The sequence below is a fragment of the Scylla paramamosain genome, chromosome 30, assembly GCF_035594125.1.
Source record: "Scylla paramamosain isolate STU-SP2022 chromosome 30, ASM3559412v1, whole genome shotgun sequence".
NCBI lineage: Eukaryota > Metazoa > Arthropoda > Malacostraca > Decapoda > Portunidae > Scylla > Scylla paramamosain.
Genome location: NC_087180.1, coordinates 4,259,048 through 4,276,822, shown reverse-complemented (window position 1 = coordinate 4,276,822; position 17,775 = coordinate 4,259,048). Strand labels below are relative to the sequence as shown.

The 17,775-nt window shown below is 40.2% G+C and overlaps 2 protein-coding genes across 3 annotated transcripts; both read left to right on the top strand.

Moving 5' to 3' along the window:
• Positions 1 to 1,736: 1,736 nt before the first annotated feature.
• On the top strand, positions 1,737 to 5,463 carry LOC135116065 (uncharacterized). The gene is made up of 9 exons (XM_064033275.1): positions 1,737 to 1,787; positions 2,147 to 2,228; positions 3,346 to 3,448; positions 3,711 to 3,883; positions 4,061 to 4,119; positions 4,305 to 4,495; positions 4,711 to 4,798; positions 5,202 to 5,264; positions 5,394 to 5,463. The coding sequence occupies exons 3-9, from the start codon at positions 3,370 to 3,372 to the stop codon at positions 5,461 to 5,463; spliced, it is 723 nt and encodes a 240-aa protein (XP_063889345.1). The 5' UTR covers positions 1,737 to 1,787; positions 2,147 to 2,228; positions 3,346 to 3,369.
• Positions 5,464 to 6,082: 619 nt separating this feature from the next.
• On the top strand, positions 6,083 to 13,922 carry LOC135116178 (complement factor H-like). 2 transcript variants are annotated; one of them, XM_064033471.1, is made up of 10 exons: positions 6,083 to 6,332; positions 6,666 to 6,863; positions 7,268 to 7,450; positions 8,015 to 8,197; positions 8,884 to 9,066; positions 10,244 to 10,426; positions 10,707 to 10,898; positions 11,533 to 11,721; positions 12,852 to 13,034; positions 13,621 to 13,922. In XM_064033471.1, exons 1-10 carry the CDS (start codon positions 6,164 to 6,166, stop codon positions 13,833 to 13,835), a joined length of 1,878 nt encoding a protein of 625 aa, XP_063889541.1. In that variant the 5' UTR covers positions 6,083 to 6,163; the 3' UTR covers positions 13,836 to 13,922. The 2 variants fall into 2 exon arrangements, with proteins under 2 accessions (XP_063889541.1, XP_063889540.1); XM_064033470.1 differs by having other exon boundaries at positions 6,193 to 6,863.
• Positions 13,923 to 17,775: the final 3,853 nt, after the last annotated feature.

Genomic DNA, 17,775 nt, shown 5'->3' with positions numbered 1-17,775 from the left:
CGGCAGAAACAAACTGTGTAACCTCAGGACTTATCATGTATGTACTGATTCTTATGGCTATGCCTATGTGCATCTGATATTACCACTCGTGTAAATTGATGGCAGAGTATTTTGTGTCAGAGAAAGCTGGGTTATTTTAAGAAAAATTCTATGACAATATATAAGAAATGACTTGTTTGTACCATCACAGGAGTGGGCGACTTATAACAACCTCCTTCTCAACGGCACGGGATTCCTGGTGAGCCTCGGGGACAACACAGGCGGCCTGGGTAAGTAGGGGAGGACAAGCCACATCCATTACAAATTTCACCTTCTCTGTCTTCTTTACAGCATCACCATCTTTCCCCATTCAATAAATATAGTTTTCTCCATTCGTTTTAAAGTATCTAATGTGTGTGTATGTGTGTGTGTGTGTGTGTGTGTGTGTGTGTGTGTGTGTGTGTGTGTGTGTGTGTGTGTGTGTGTGTGTGTGCACGCGTGCGTTTTGAGTGTGTCACTGCCTATTACTGGTCATTGCAGATGATGTCATGAGAGATATAGAGGGGAAGGCCTTCTGTCCTGAGGACGGTGACGAATGTTGGTGGGGAAAATACAGTGACATGCAGGCAAGTTTTTGCATTGGTTGTTACTGTTGTTAAGTGATGATGAAATAAAAGTAGTAATAATCGTAGTAGTTGTAGTAGTAGTAGTAGTAGTAGTAGTAGTAATGATAATAATAATAATAATAATTATTATAATAATAACAATAATAACAATAATAATGACATAAATGATAATAATACCACTAACATTACCCTATATTCCTCAGTGCCATTCAGTTCCATTGTTTTCATAAACGGGAAGTGAGGGCGACATAAACCCAAACGATAACAAAGCAAAAGATTTTGAATTTATGAACCACTGGTCCTCTCCCTCTCTCTTCACCGCCGCTCCACCTAGGGCTACTCCACCTCCCAGGATAACCAAGACGACCGCGTGTCGGTCTGGGTCCGGCCACACCGAGGTAACGTGCTGTCCCGGGTAGAGATCGAGTATGGCATCGTATTCACTTGTACTGTGTTTCAGAGCCTGGTATCAGTCAGGTTTTCTAGGGAGACCGTCAGTACGTAGATTAGACGACTAAATGAAGGTGAAGAGCACAGCACGAGTGTACCAGGACTGCCGTGTATTTCAATGATGACAGTGATGATGATAATGATGATGATAATAGCACGAGACAATTCTAGTAACGTATCTCTCTCTCTCTCTCTCTCTCTCTCTCTCTCTCTCTCTCTCTCTCTCTCTCTCTCTCTCTCTCTCTCTCTCTCTCTCTCTCTCTCTCTCTCTCTCTCTCTCTCTCTCTCTCTCTCTCTCCATCAGGTTACCCTGTACGCTGCCCTGACAAATACATCAGGAGCAGAGACGGGAACTCTTGTCTTACACTTGTGTCGAGTAACGGAGACCTCATCAAAAGCAGCCAAGAGTGAGTAAAACATTGTGTGTGTGTGTGTGTGTGTGTGTGTGTGTGTGTGTGTGTGTGTGTGTGTCTGTGTTTCATGGTGATTACGTATAGTGGTAAAATTTATGATATATGATACCTAAGTCAATCAAGCACCGATAATAATTCTCTCTCTCTCTCTCTCTCTCTCTCTCTCTCTCTCTCTCTCTCTCTCTCTCTCTCTCTCTCTCTCTCTCTCTCTCTCAGGTGCGCTAAACGTAATGCCGCGCTGGCTTTCATCACTAGCTTTGAGGATGTCAGCAGTTTAAGGAAATGACTCGTTGTTGATCCTGACAGGATACTACGTTAAGTAAGCGCCCTTTGTTATGTGTCACGATAAGTGTGTAAGTGGACGAAAGTTAAAGTCACGCTCAGTAACAACAAGTACGAGGGTTTAAGGAGTAAGTTATGGAGCTGCTGGTGTTGGCGGTGGACAAGGTGGTTCCTTTGCTTTTTTCATATATATTTTTCTACAGATTATATAAAATATTTGTATACACATGAAAACTCCCAACGCACACACACACACACACACACACACACACACACACACACACACACACACACACACACACACACACACACACACACACACACACACACACACACACACACACGAACATTTTCTGAATTCACAGCTGTATATTTTACACCTGCCTTCATTTTCAGAAGCAAGAAAGAACCATACGCCTATATACCTGCCGTGCCGGATAAAATTACGGACGACACCAACGTGACTCTCACTAAAAGGGTGAGAGAGAGAGAGAGAGAGAGAGAGAGAGAGAGAGAGAGAGAGAGAGAGAGAGAGAGAGAGAGAGAGAGAGAGAGAGAGAGAGAGAGAGAGAGAGAGAGAGAGAGATGCTAGCTGTGATATAGCTGATGAAAATGCAAAAAATATTCCTAATTATATCTCCAGTACAGTCTTAAACATCAGTCAGGTGGAAACAGTAAGGTAACTACCTGGAAAACTGATTAATCCTCAGGTGAGCACCTTTTTGTTTATACCCGAATTTTGCTTAACTATGGCCTGTATTCAGAAATGCTTTGCTCTCTCACTATGACTGTTTTCAAAGGCCTCAAACAAGATTAGCCGGCTTCCCAAGAGTGTTCCTCCTCTTAATAAGGTAGAAATCTCGCTAATGTCACAAGAATAATAAGAATGCCATTAACTAAGAAACATATTTCACTCATCACATAAAAATTAGCACACTGATTTTTTTTTTCACTTGTACCTGTACAAAAAAAAAAAGATACGATTAAAAGTTTTACTTTAAGATCACTGATGATTAAATCAGGAAAATTAGAAGAATATTAATATAAAAGGAATATATTAATCCACAAAGTGTGTTTTTGGCGTCATTTTTTTTCTTAAGTAAAATATGGTTATTATCTACGCACTACTCCTAAGAACTCTAAAGAATATTTTACATATGTACATGTAAATGTATGGTTCTCCTTTAAGTAAAGAACATATCCCAATTATCTGAGAAAATACTTAAATTGAAATTTTTTCACTTTTTTTTTAGCTAAGGTCATTTACAAAAAAAAAAAAAAAATCAACAATTTTTGTTATGAAAAGTTTTCTTCTAAGATTATATATGATTAAATCATGAAAAGAAGAATATTTATATGAATGTATGTTAATGAAAAAAAATCTAGTGATATTTTTTTAAAGTTAAATATGATTATTTTCTACACACCACTAGTAAGAATTCAAATGAATATTTTACATATGTACAATGATTCTTCTTTACAAACCCGTGTAACCTGAACTTTTGAACTTTTTGAATTTAGTGGCGGTGTGGTGCAGAAGTGTTTCAGCATGTGGCATACTAGCAGACACAATAACGAGAATCTCTTCATAACAGAGAGCAGTTGATCTATGCGTGGTGATGAAGAACAGCGATGTTAAACAGTGGCTCCTCAGATATTGTCATTCTGCTGTCAGGAGAGCAATCTGCATGTGGCCAGGTGAGATTGGGGTGTTGGCAGCAGCAGCAGCAGCATTCATGAAATCAAGGTGCACGCCACATGTAGTAGACAAACAGAAAACGACTGTTCACTTGTCACGGAAAACTAACAGCCTAACATTTTCTCATCGCCCACTTTGCTATTTAGAGTTAATTTTGCAGTAGTAGCTGTAACAGCACCACCAGCAATAGCACTAGTAGCAGTCGCAATATCAGTTAGCAGTACAAATATCTCTCAACACCTGATCTCTTCTACTTCACAGTGACGTGTCCAGAGGATTACGAGAAAGTGGGAACCATATGCTACAAGCTGATCGAATCCCCTTCCCCTGAACCCACCTTCCTGAAAGCTCTCGCCACCTGCAACAAGGAGGGTTCAGGCCTTGCCCACCCGACCACCATGTCACAGATTGACGAACTCGCTCTGTTCATCGCGGTTAGCTCTCACGATAAAAATAAATAAATAAATAAATAAATAAATAAAATAAATAAATAAATAAAAAATCATAAAACTTACATTACTAGTATTACCTGTAATTATTAACATGGGAAATCTCTTGTTACGCTTTTTTTTTCAGTTTATTAATGTTGAGTATTATAATTTTGTGAACAGGATAAAGTGGACTGGGATGTCCATGATACTGCAGACGTGGCCATTGGACTAAACGTGGCGTGAGTATTTCAGAGATAGAGAGAGAGAGAGAGAGAGAGAGAGAGAGAGAGAGAGAGAGAGAGAGAGAGAGAGAGAGAGAGAGAGAGAGAGAGAGAGAGAGAGAGAGAGAGAGACATAAGCAAACAAACATAGGCTGACAGACAAACAGAGAGAGCCATAAAACATGCCTATTACTTTCCACCAGGTTTGGCGACGCGTCTCTGGGCGACCTGTACGAGATGTCAGCAGAAGTGCACAGCGCTGTCAACAGATCATCAGTGGAGGGAACACAGCACCTCTTCCTCAGCGTGACCCAGAATGCCTCCTGGGTCCTCGCGCCCACGGACTTCGGCACCACCACCCCATTTTACGTCTGCGAGTTTCACGGTCCGCTCGGTGAGTAAGGAGCGCAGGAAGAGAGGTAGTTAACTGAATTTCAAAGGATTACGTTATGTGGGTCTTGAAATGGACGTGTTTTCTTTATTATTTCTTCACTCTTTTAGTAAGATAAGTAAGGAGTGCAGATAGAAAGGTAGTTAACTGACGTCTTAAGAGTTATGTGGATGATAAAGCGGACGCATTTTCTTTACCTTTCCACTCCTTTCCAACAGGATGCTGGACAGCTCCGCCTAACTGCAGTTTTATGAATATTCAGCGCAACCTCCGTAATCGCGCCGTTTTTCAAACTCTTACATACTCGTGAGTAACACTCGTGGTGAGGTGTGTGTGTGTGTGTGTGTGTGTGTGTGTGTGTGTGTGTGTGTGTGTGAGAGAGAGAGAGAGAGAGAGAGAGAGAGAGAGAGAGAGAGAGAGAGAGAGAGAGAGAGAGAGAGAGAGAGAGAGAGAGAGAGAGAGAGAGAGAGAGAGAGAGAGAGAGAGAGAGAGAGAGAGAGAGAGAGAGAGAGAGAGAGAGAGAGAGAGAGAGAGAGAGATAGTTACATGTGCAAGTGTCATCTCCAACCGGTTCCGGTAATTATTCCAAGCCCCGTTTTCTGAAAGGCTCTGCTCTCTCACCACCACTAATTCCACAGGCCACAGTATTAGCCTGGCTCTCAATCCACAGGCCACACTATTAGCCTGGCTCTCAATCCACAGGCCACAGTATTAGCCTGGCTCTCAATCCACAGGCCACACTATTAGCCTGGCTCTCAATCCACAGGCCACAGTATTAGCCTGGCTCTCAATCCACAGGCCACACTATTAACCTGGCTCTCAATCCACAGGCCACAGTATTAGCCTGGCTCTCAATCCACAGGCCACACTATTAGCCTGGCTCTCAATCCACAGGCCACAGTATTAGCCTGGCTCTCAATCCACAGGCCACACTATTAGCCTGGCTCTCAATCCACAGGCCACACTATTAGCCTGATTGTCAAGAGTGTTTTTCCTGTTAATCATGAAGAAATCTTGCTAATCTACTACTAGAATCATAAAAAAACACACATAGTAAAAAACACACTTTACTGATTGATATAAGCTTTCCATATACATATTTTACCTTTGCATTTCATCATTAAAAATTCTGCAGTTTAAAGAGACATTTTCAATCGCATTTTTTTTTTCTAGGACCGGACCTGAAAAAAAAATTGATAATTTTGATATCAATTTTTTTATTACCTTATACTAGAGTTATGTTCCTTGCGTAAAGGAGACACATCGTGCGTGTTTTGTGTTCACAGTAGCGGTGTGAAGATAACAACATTTAACTTTACCATATTTTATTTCTGAACAAAGTTTAAAGTTTCAAGAACACTTTACTGGTATAAACTTCCTATATATATAGAGAGAGAGAGATTTTATGTCTTTTCAGGTTTAAAAAATCTGTAGATTAGAGAGAAATGTTCTAATTGAACCTTTAAAAAATTGAAAAAAGTTTTATCCTCAAATTTTTTATCTGATAATAGAGATGTTTTCCTTACTTACAGGAGACACGTTTTGCATACTTTGAATATTCTTTTGTGTTCATAGGAATGGTGCATAGATAATAACATTAAATCTTAACTATATTTCACTTTTAAAAAATCCGTGTCACTTCAGCTTTTCAAAGGAGTGGAGGTGCGGCACATGAGTGTTTCCAAAGATGGTAACAAGAGCATCCCTTTCCACAGTTGTCACCCAGGCTTCTTCGTGGACGCGGTGGTGGGCAACAAGGAAAAGCAGGAACGCCAGTGTCACGGCCAGCTGGGAGGGTGGGCGCCGCAGGAGCCACTACTTCCTTGCATCGGCGTTGTGGGTTAGTGTCACGCCGATAGACGCACCGGGAAATTGGAAGGACGGAGGCAGAACGCGGGAATGACACAGAGGAGGCTTACAGGGTAGAGAATGACCCACTTCACCCTCCAGCATAAACACAAAACAAAACAAAGACATTACACCCAAAACAACACAAACACGAGCATCAGAACATCCCGCTTCCCTGTCCCACACCACCCTACATGTCACTCAACAACCAAAGACATCTCACCCAAAGCAACAACACAAACGACCCAACACGATCATCAGAACCTAACCGAACACTTCCCTAACACACCTGTACTTTGCTCACCTCGTCTCATCTCTCTGGCAGTGTGCAACGAGAGTCTTCCTAGCAAGCCACACATGACGATCGAAAACTCCACGTACCCTGGTTACGAGACGCACTGGATGAAGTACAACTGCTATCCTGGCATGGGCACGGCTGACGGCGAGGTGGAGCAGCTGTTTACGTGCACGGAGTATAATGGAACCTACGACTACAATGGCACGGAAGTGAAAGAATGTAACCGTAAGTGCAGTGTGTGTGTGTGCGTGTGTGTGTGTGTGTTTTAGTAGAACAGGGGTTGATATGTAAACAAATTCTTGGTGGTGTATGATGGTATAAAATAAATAAATTAATTAATTAATAAATGTAGAGAACAGATGCTTCATTCTTCATTCAGAGTGCAAGGGAAGAGAGAGAGAGAGAGAGAGAGAGAGAGAGAGAGAGAGAGAGAGAGAGAGAGAGAGAGAGAGAGAGAGAGAGAGAGAGAGAGAGAGAGAGAGAGAGAGAGAGAGAGAGAGAGAGAGAGAGAGAGAGAGAGAGAGAGAGAGAGAGAGAGAGAGAGAGAGAGAGAAAAAGACTATCTAAAATAGAAAAAAACAAACACCGTATCAAAACCCACCGCAACAAGCCAGCACACCATCCCACAGGTTGCATGATACCACCAAACGAGGACATCACCAACTCCCTCACCCCTGACAGCGACGGGCCCTGGATGGTGAACGCCTTGGTGACAGTGACGTGCGAGGACAGCTACCTGGTGGCCCACAACAAGAGAGACCAGGAAGTGTTGTGCACCTCGACGGGATGGGATAGCCTCGAGTGCCAAAGAGGTATGGTGTCATTATTCTTTTATTTTATTGTATTTTATTTTATTTATTTATTTTTTTCAGTGATAGATTTTGGTTTATCTTTTTATCATTCGTGTTGTATTTTCATTTATTTCTTGGAGGTCTTACTACTGCTTCTTTTATGTTATTGATCTTTTTTTTTATATATTTTTGTACTTTTTTTTTTGTAGCTCGTCTTACTTATCTGCTTTGATAACGGTATGTTTATCTCGCTGTCTGTCTAAATTTATTACAGTACTCTCTTTGATTTGATGTGTATGTTTCCCTGTCTCTCTAAATGTGTCTATGCCTACCTTTCTGTCTGTATCTCTCTCTCTCTCTCTCTTTGTCTTTTTGCTGTTCTGTTTGTCTATATCCACTTGTTTCTCTGTTTCTTTGTTACTCTATTCTTTTTATCCTGTCTGCTTCTGTGTTTACCTGTTTGTCCCTGAATTTCACCCCCTCTCTCTCTCTCTCTCTCTCTCTCTCTCTCTCTCTCTCTCTCTCTCTCTCTCTCTCTCTCTCTCTCTCTCTCTCTCTTTTACTCCTACACGCATCCCTGCCTAGGATGTCTGGGAGAGCCCTTGGTTGGCAATGCGACAACGACCTGGTGGGATGACATGTGGCGGGTGGGTGATAACGTCATCGCTACCTGCTTGGAAGGCTACCACTTCATCGAAGCGGATACCACAGAGATGTCATTCTCCTGCCAATACGATGGCTGGGAGGACCTGCCTGCCTGTGAGAAAGGTGAGGTGCTTTTTCCTTTGCCACTAGTACAGCGGGTTTACTTGTTATGTTTATGAGAGGATTTTGTTGAAGGATATGTAACTTTACCGCCAATACGCTGACTGGGAGAGCCTGCCTGCCTGTCAAGAAGGTGCTGTGCTGTGTCCTTCTTCTTATAAGTGTTATTATGCTTCCACAGCTGCAGTTTTCATCCGTAGTGATACTAAAGACTAGCATGGATCAGTCACTCATTATATTATAGCATGTGCCAAGAATATTTCATGGTTAAATGGAATATTGTTAATGTATACCCACTCAAATATATTATTTTGATTCATCTGTTTCCTGAGTGTCGAAGACTCTGATCAGAGGCACACAAAATTGATCAGAGGCACACAAAATTGGGAGAATAAAGGCCACTCAATCTCTTGCTCCTTGACCCAGAGAACAAACAAATAAATTAATAAATAAACAAATTAATTACAGAAGTTGAAATTTTCTCAATAATCTCCAAGCCTTTCCTTCTTATAGTAATAATAATAATAATAATAATAATAATAATAATAATAATAATAATAATAATAATAATAATAATAATAATAATAATAATTATTATTATTATTATTATTATTATTATTATTATTATTATTATTATTATTATTATTATTGTCATTTCACTGGTGACTCCATTCATGACCTCCATGCAGTGTGCCAGGATGACCTTGAGGTGGCAAACGCGACAGCAGAACGGAATGGAAGAGTGTGGCTCGTGGGACGCATCAACACCGTCACATGTTTTCATGAGCACCGGTTCCTGAGCATAAATAACGCCATGATGGAGGTGGAGTGTACCTTCGACGGCTGGGAGGAGACGGAAGGCTGTCTGAAAGGTGAGGTGTGGGATGTCACTTGTGTTTGTGAGAGTGGCACAAGCAGCCAGTTATAGTTATAGATTCAGTAAGTAATTAAGTTGTTAATGCTGAGTCATTAGGGAGCTTTAGAAGATCAGTTTTCCTTACAGCCCTATGTTCTCACCATCAACCCCATCAACTATTCAAGCCATCACTCACTCAACTAATTAACCCTTTTACTGAGATAAGCAACAATTCACAGCACTAACAACAAAGTATGAAACCTTTATAAGCACGTATAAGAAAGAAGGGGACTGTACTACTAAACTTCTATAACCTAGCCCAAGCTGTGCCAGGGTAAAGGACACGCGAAACATAACAGCTGTCGTATATCAAATATTACGACCAGATACCGCCCCCTCACAGCTGCCGCTGCCTCGGGTCAGCTTATCCCTAAGCTGCCTTCTCTGTAGCCTAGTGCGGGACACAGTGAGGGGAATCCAGGCACCTGCTGGTCGCTGGCAGTTGCACTTAGCCAGGACATGATGAAGGCTAAAGTACCTGGCAAGCAGACAGGGCACGTGGTCAGGAGACCTGCATGAGAATCCCCCGATCTCGTCGTTACCACAATTTTGTACTAGTAAGATTCTGGCAGATACTTGTGTGCATACGTGTTGCCCAAAGGTGTGCCACAGAAACACGATTGTATAACTGCGTCAGTATATCATTTTTAAAATACTGTACAATGATAAAGCTGAGTGGAGCAGCTACAAGACGCATGCACGTCCAAGCCCAAACCTCGCTGGACGAGGACTGGCGTCAGGTCACAGGCAGGTCACACCACTTGGGAGAATGGAATGCGGGGCGAGGGTGTGGCGTCCCGCCACAGGATAACAAAGAAAAGCTTTTACAGTTTCTAGCAGATAAAATGTTAAGAGGTGGCTGAAGAACAAGAAAAATGTCTCAAAGTGGTTAGTGACTGAGGAAGAATGAGCCAAATAGCAGTGAAAGGATTAATCTATCACCAATCACTCAATTTCTCGCAGTGTAAGAGACGAGCTAGTAGTGGCCGGCGCCCTATTTTCTGATTCTAAACCATCGACCAACCCATCTGTCAGTCTCTCGTAGTGTGTGAAATGAGGCAATAGTGACCGGCGTTCTGTTTTCCTTTGTTTTAATCCATCGACACATCAACCAATCACTCAATCTCTCGTAGTGTGCGAGGATGAGCCAACAGTGACCAATGCCTCAACTGACTGGATCTCTACGGAGCCTTGGCCCGAGGGTAGCTCAGTGGAAGTCACCTGCAATACGGGTCTCTACCAGTACCCGAGCCTGGAGACCCAGCAGACCCTCCACTGCAACTATGAAGGCTGGACAAACGCCATCTGCGAGCAAGGTGGGAAATAAGCTATGCAACTTCCCGGTGACTTGTGTTTGTTTGGGTACCGCCTCTACTGGTTCCTGGTTTCTTGTGGGTTTTGGTGGTGGTATTCATTTTCTATTGTCCTATATATTCTTTTTTATTATTTCATGCATTTCTTTTTGTGATTTATCTTCTCATTCATTCTCTGAAGTCTTAATCTCCTTTTTCCCTTTGTACATTTGCTTTCTTCTTTCATAAATACTCGAAATCTTGATCTTTCTTTTTTTTTTCTCTCTCTCTCTCTTGTCATCAGTGTGTTTCGTGGCCCCGGACCTGACGCAGTATAAGGCGCTGTGGAATGATTCCATAGCACCGGGAAGGCTGAATGACGAGATTTCCATCAACTGCAGGTCGAGTCACTACCATAACGAGTCCCTCAACGACACCACCATCACCACCGTGTGCACGCCTGATGGCTGGCTGGCCACCAACCCCTGCATCTTGTGTGAGGAACCCTTTCTTGTGCGCCAACAGATCCTTCCACCACAATTTCCAAACTTATTTTTCCATACATTCATGGAAAGACAGAAATGCCTGTTAATATTTGTGGATCTGTCTTTCTTGTTCTTTTTTCTTGTGTGTGTGTGTGTGTGTGTATAAGCAAATCCTTACTATATGTTTCAAGTTTCCTTTCAGATCGATGGAAACACAGGGAAAGATTCGCTAGGGAAATTAGAGACGATTAATCTTTCCTCTTTATCTCCATATTTTCTGCTTGTCATACCGTACAAGTTTATCTTTTTGGCAGATAATTCGAATCAGGCAGACTCGCTAAAGAAGTTTGAAAAGACCATCAAATTTCTTTAAAGAAAACGACAGATATTTTTTCGATGTCTCTGCTGCCATGTGTAATATACTCCACAACTTTTTAAATCAATTCAAACAAATATTAGAGAAATCGTGATATGATTCAAACGTCATTACAAATTATTGATCTCGATTTCTCCTAGTTTCCATTTATTATATACTCCACAGCTTCAAATTCAAATAGCCAAAAATCAAAGGAAATACAAAAAGATTCAAACGTCAGGTCAAAAAGATGGATCCTGTCACTACCTCGCCTCGTTTCAATTCCTCAGCATGTAGGGATCCTCCAGACTTCGGCACTGTGATAATGGAGTGGCCGGAGAGGGAGCCGGGGAGGTTTGGAGATGAGGTGATATTGGAATGCCCTGCCAAACATCGCAACAATGAGAACGTCTCCCTCACCACCATCACAGTGAGCTGCACCTCCGAGGGATGGAAGACTATCACCACCTGCCAACAGAGTGAGTATGCGGGACTCCAAGGGAGGGGTCTTGTCGTCCGGGAACTAAACTTTTTGCTATTTATCATGTTTACAACGACACAGTCAAGGCATTTAATGAAAGTGGATGCAAAACTAAAGCAATGACTGTGTGGGACTCAAAATGAACTCTCTCGTCCAGGAGGTACACTTTTAAGTATTCATATATGCAAAACAAGTGGATAAATAAGGAAAGTGGATGGAAAAATGTAGTAACTTACAAGAACTATGTGAGATTTGCAGTGGTGTCACCTAACTCAAGAACTAGTTTTTCGCTTCCTTTTCATATTTGCAAGGTCAGAAACATGCCGACAATTGTTTAGGGAATTTAAATCATGAAAAGTTTTACTAGATGCCTCTGGTAATACCGTTTTTACGTGTCAATAAATCTGTCTAAAGTACCAAAACTCTAACGAAATATAAAAAAAAAAAAACTTCAATTTGCTGCTCATATGAAAAAAAAGGATAAAAAAATGGCCTATTTACTTTTCCGAAGGTAAAGGGAAATAATTATGTATCTTCTTGGGTAAGACAGTCTTGACATAGGTATGATCTCATCCACTTAAAGGGTCTAGTTGTGGCATCTTTCTTCCTAAACATGAATTACTATGACCCCTAACAAACGATCTGCTTAGGCTAAAGGAATCGTTTACGTATTTCCTGTACTTGTAAGAGAGAAAATGATGACAGGATTTTATTGAATAAACGGAATAATTATTGCATATTTTTCTATGGGTGGGAAAATATTAAAAAGCACCTAAAATAAATAGAGGGGATAAATTTCGGTATGTCTCTCCTGGATACTTGTTATATCACCGTTTTTTTTTAATAGCAACGGTCTCTCTCTCTCTCTCTCTCTCTCTCTCTCTCTCTCTCTCTCTCTCTCTCTCTCTCTCTCTCTCTCTCTCTCTCTCTCTCTCTCTCTCTTAGTGTGCACGGAGAAGCCAGACTTTGGCAATGTTTCTGTCAAGTGGGAGGAGCGAGGACCAGGAAGAGTGGAGGACAACATGACGCTTGACTGCCCTGCTGGCTACCGGAGCACTGACCACCTGCACCTCAACAACAACTATTGTTATTGTCGTTGTCTTAAACGACCCACTTCCCCTCCTACAGTGTGTCTGGAGGAAGACCTAGGGGGCGTAGCAATAGAGGAAGAGGAGCCAGGCGTGTGGAGAGTGGATGAGGTGGTGACACGCGCCTGCCCTGAGGACCTCCTTACCTTTGACAAGGCTCTCAACATCAGTGACTTCATATGCACCGCCGACGGCTGGGCAAACCCCGACCCCTGCGTCAACGGTAAGCACAAGGAGTGGCTAATGGTTAAAGTGCACAACAGGTGACTCATGTGGGTAAACATTTAATTATTCTATTGTTTTGTTCTGTCTGTGACTCAGGTAAAGTCCCCCACAATGCTATTAGATTCTTTTGCGTCTTAAGGATTATGCACATATATATAATGAATCGTTTTTATGCCCATTTCCATCCTAACTTTATTTTTTAGGGCAGGGAAAGATGGAACAGACGATCTGATCTGTCTTGACCCAATAGAACTTAATCTAACTTAACCCTTTCTACACCAAGAGCGACTAAGGTTTCTGTTTTTTTGTGGTGGGATTTCTCTCTCTCTCTCTCTCTCTCTCTCTCTCTCTCTCTCTCTCTCTCTCTCTCTCTCTCTCTCTCTCTCTCTCTCTCTCTCTCTCTCTCTCTCTCTCTCTCTCTCTATCAGAAAAAACGTCCACGAAATTATCATTCATCTAGTGTTGCAGGCACCAAGTTGTGACACCCCATTTTGACATAGGCAGCCCGTCATCGCCCAACCCTCCCTCACTGACAGTTGATGGCCCATCCTCCAGTGATCCTACGTAATCCTAAAATCCTCCAGTGTGCCGCGAGAGGCTGTACCCGGTCAATGGACACGCCAGATGGGACCAAAGGATCTGGACAGCAGGGCACGAGCTGCTGGTGGTGTGCCTGTCGCAGCACCACGTGTCGCCCGATGTCTACTCCTATACTGTCCCCTGCACTGACTCTGGCTGGCACAGCGTGAACTCCTCCTGCTCCTACTGTGAGTATTCCTGTGTCCTCCATGCTCACTAATGCTTTTCTCCTCTCCTCTCCTCTCTCCCCTCCCCTCTCCTCTCCTTTCCTCTCCTTTCCTTCCCTTCCCTTCCTTTCCCTTCCCTACCTTTCCTCTCTCTCTCTCTCTCTCTCTCTCTCTCTCTCTCTCTCTCTCTCTCTCTCTCTCTCTCTCTCTCTCTCTCTCTCTCTTGAATATGTTTTTAACAGTTTTTAATGATACATATTGTGACATAATGAAATACTTCCTAGTCATGAATATATTTCCACTTTGGATTTATGATGACATACAATAATATTAAGGAAACCACTCTATCCTATTTTTTTTCCTTCACATCATGCCCATTGTTCATTGCAACTATCTTGATTTAATAATCGTTGTTTCTCTTGTCATTACTTTACAATAAAAATAATGATAGTGATTTAATAAGCTGTCAGATTAAGACTTCATTAACTTTGCCAGTCGCTATTGTTGTTGCATATATATGTATGTAAACAATCACTTTATTAGTAAGAGAGCATTACCATCATCACCCTCTCCTTTCTCTCTCTGACTGTGTGTGTGTGTGTGTGTGTGTGTGTGTGTGTGTGTGTGTGTGTGTGTGTGTGTGTGTGTGTGTGTGTGTGTGTGTGTTGTAGTAGTAGTAAATGAGTGAGTAATGTTAATATTTTTACTGTAGATAAAAAAATGTATATATGTTTGTATTTCTATGTAAAAATGTGTATGTAGATATAATGATGTATTCCTTCCTGTAAAATACATTTAATTTTGATAAAAGCGTTTACTTTGACCATAACTGTAATTTAGATGGTAAAAAAAAAAAAAGTTGACTTATAATATGGATGGTATATCTTTTCCTCCTAATTATCTATAGCATCTTACCATAAGTGAGGACACTACCTTAAATTTGTACACATTTCATTACAGTTATATTTCTCTCCTGCCTGGGTTGGAAGAGCTACCATTGTTGTACTGCACAGATAGACAATAAACCATTCAATCAACATATCTATCTATCTATCTATCTATTTATCTATCAATCAATCATTTCATCTCCTTTACTATTATACCTTGGTTTATCCACTAATTCATCCACTTGTTTATTCATTTACTCATTCATGTATTTAATTATTTATTCATTTATTTCTTTATCCTTTTAGTTATCAATTTCGTTATACATTTTTTTTTTCACTTGCTTAAATGACACTTTCCTCTATTCAGCTTCATCTATCTATCTATCTATCTATTATCTATCTATCTATTATCTACCTACCTATCACGCAAACAAATAAACTAATTACCTATCTATCACTGTTTCTACCATTACTATCGCTAATAATTGTTCTACGCTGCGATACTGACTCTGCAGACTTTGTACATATCATTGTGGGAGTAACGATGCATAGTGAGCGGGACTGCACACGTGAATAATATGACGATAATGATTAAATATAAAACAAAATATTGATGTCAGGAAAAATAAATAAATAATGACACTGAAATACACGATTAATTAAAATGCTACGAAATACATATTTATCTTAACGATCCCTAATTAGATATGGCTCGAAAATATCATCTGAAGCTACTGCACTAATTCAAGTGGAAAGTATAGAGTGTGGCTTTGCAGGAGCGGTGTAAAGAATAGGAATCAATCTCTGTGAGTCAGAAGATTCTCTGGTGGACGTGAAGAAAACGCGAAAAAAAACTGACTCGTGAGGGGCGACTGGGGGAGACGAGGGGGGGATGATTGAGTAAAGGGGTAAGGGGGTGAGGTGGGGAGACGTGAATCACCCTCAGTGCCGCGTTTATGCATTGACTGAAAGGGATTGTTTCTTTCATAATTAATCACGGTCGCACGGAAAGCAAAAGATTTCCTGCTCCCTCACACACACACACACACACACACACACACACACACACACACATTTGTTAATTTCGAGAACATTCCTCAATACTTTCTATTTCTATTTATCTATAAAATGGCTTTCACTTTTACAAGGAAATCAACCTTTCCGAATGACATCACACAACACTCACAGTAACAATGTTAACCTTACTAAATTGTCCTCAATTCAAAGCTGTATGTACTTTTTTTTAGAAACTGTGTGTTTTCTCCGGACCTCATATTTGGAATTCTCTGCCAGAAGAAATAAAATACTTTGTTAACAGTGGCAATTTGTCTCGATTTAAAACGTTGATAAAAAAATTTATTTACGTTCCGAAATAATCAAAGTTTATAAAGTATTAAAGATAATTGCAATATGATTACTCTATTTTCACATTAGCATTTTCTCTTGTAATGAATTACTATATTACTGCCATCAGTTATTGTTATAACTAATATTGTTGTTATTATTTCTATTATTATTGCTGTCAACAATTTGTGCTATCAGGTTATCATGATTCCTTATTATTATTGCTATCAGTATATAGTTGTTATTGTTATTGTTATTGTGTTTATTGTTATTGTTAATTACTGTTATTTTCTCATTTCTGGGTTAGGTTCGCACAACAACCTTAAAAAAAATGAGTAAATAAAATATGTCTGGCAGGAAGCCTCGGCTTGACAGACTGAGCCAGTCATATATGTATACATTGTAATTAATTATAATGTTTGTAATATAATGGCCATAACGTCAAAATGCATGAAAAACACAATATATGTGGAAAGTAAACATTTCCAGAAACGTTTCTTTTGAGAATCTGTGAGTGTGTTAGGCATAAAAAGAACAGTATGTAAAAGAAAACAACATTTCTAAATATGTCTTTTCAGTGCTTTTGAGCTACTTACATACTAAAACACTAAAACGAATGGAAAACAATACACATTATGATAAAACAAGTATTTTGAAGATTTTTAAGATTCTTACGTACAAAAATACCAAAATGCATGGAAAGTACCCTATACGAGAAAACGAAAAGACATATGTTATGAGTGTTTTTGGGCTTACCAAAACGCTAAAATAAATTAAAAGCATTATATACGGAGAAACAGCAACATTATCAAAAACGTGTATTTTCAGTATATATCACATCTTTAGGTATCAAAACGCCAAAATACATGCGAAGCACCTTATATAAGGAAAAGAAATGATATTTCCAGTAATGTGTCTATTGAGCGTTTATGAGCGTGCTAGTCACCAGAATGATAAATGGCATGGAAGGAAACAAAACAACCCAATAAAACGCTCTCATTTTGAGTGTTTTTGTGTCTTGTAAAGCTAAATACCCTCTATGGGGAAAGAAAAGACATTACGAAGAACTTGTATTTTCAATGTTTTTGAGCTTTTTGGTACCAAATAAGAAAACGCGTTAAAATCACTCTTTAGGGAGAAACACATCAACTTTACCAAAAACGCATATTTTTTTTTTTTTTTTCACATTGTTAATCACCAAATCGCCAAAAGGCATGAAAAAAAAAAAAAAAAAAACTATACGAAATGACATTCCAAGAAACGTATCTTTTAAATGTTTTTTGTCCATATTAGGTACCAAAAAGCTAAAAGCCATGGAAAGCACCCTATATATGGATGGAAGACATCCCCAAAAGGTGTATTTTCAGTGTTTTTTAGGTCTTTACGTACCAAAACGCTAAAACCTATGTAAAACGCCTTTTACGGAGAAAGAGAATAACATTACCAAAAAAACTAGTATTTTTATAGTATTTAGGGTTTGTCACGTACAAAACGCCAAAATCCATGAAAAGTACCCTATATGGGAAAAGAAAACACATAACGAAAAACGTGTATTATGAGTATTTTTGAGTTTCTTAGGTACCAAAAAAAGTTAATACGTTTGAATAGCACTCCAAATGGAGAAAAAATAACATTACCAAAAACGTGCATTATGAGTGTATTTCACATTCTTAGGTACCAAAACGCCAAAATCCGTGCAAAGCATCCTATATGGGGAAAAGAAATGTTATTTCCTAAAAACGTGATTTTTTTGGTGTTTATG

Excerpts from the sequence above, each read along its gene's own strand:
- LOC135116065 (XM_064033275.1), top strand. The coding sequence starts at position 3,370 with ATGAAGAACAGCGATGTTAAACAGTGGCTCCTCAGATATTGTCATTCT. Across the intron at positions 3,884-4,060 it reads AACTCGCTCTGTTCATCGCG|GATAAAGTGGACTGGGATGT; the intron begins GTTAGCTCTCAC and ends TTTTGTGAACAG. Across the intron at positions 4,799-5,201 it reads TTTCAAACTCTTACATACTC|TATTAGCCTGGCTCTCAATC; the intron begins GTGAGTAACACT and ends CACAGGCCACAG.
- LOC135116178 (XM_064033470.1), top strand. The coding sequence starts at position 6,422 with ATGACCCACTTCACCCTCCAGCATAAACACAAAACAAAACAAAGACAT. Across the intron at positions 10,427-10,706 it reads AAACGCCATCTGCGAGCAAG|TGTGTTTCGTGGCCCCGGAC; the intron begins GTGGGAAATAAG and ends TCTTGTCATCAG. Across the intron at positions 13,035-13,620 it reads CCCCGACCCCTGCGTCAACG|TGTGCCGCGAGAGGCTGTAC; the intron begins GTAAGCACAAGG and ends AAAATCCTCCAG.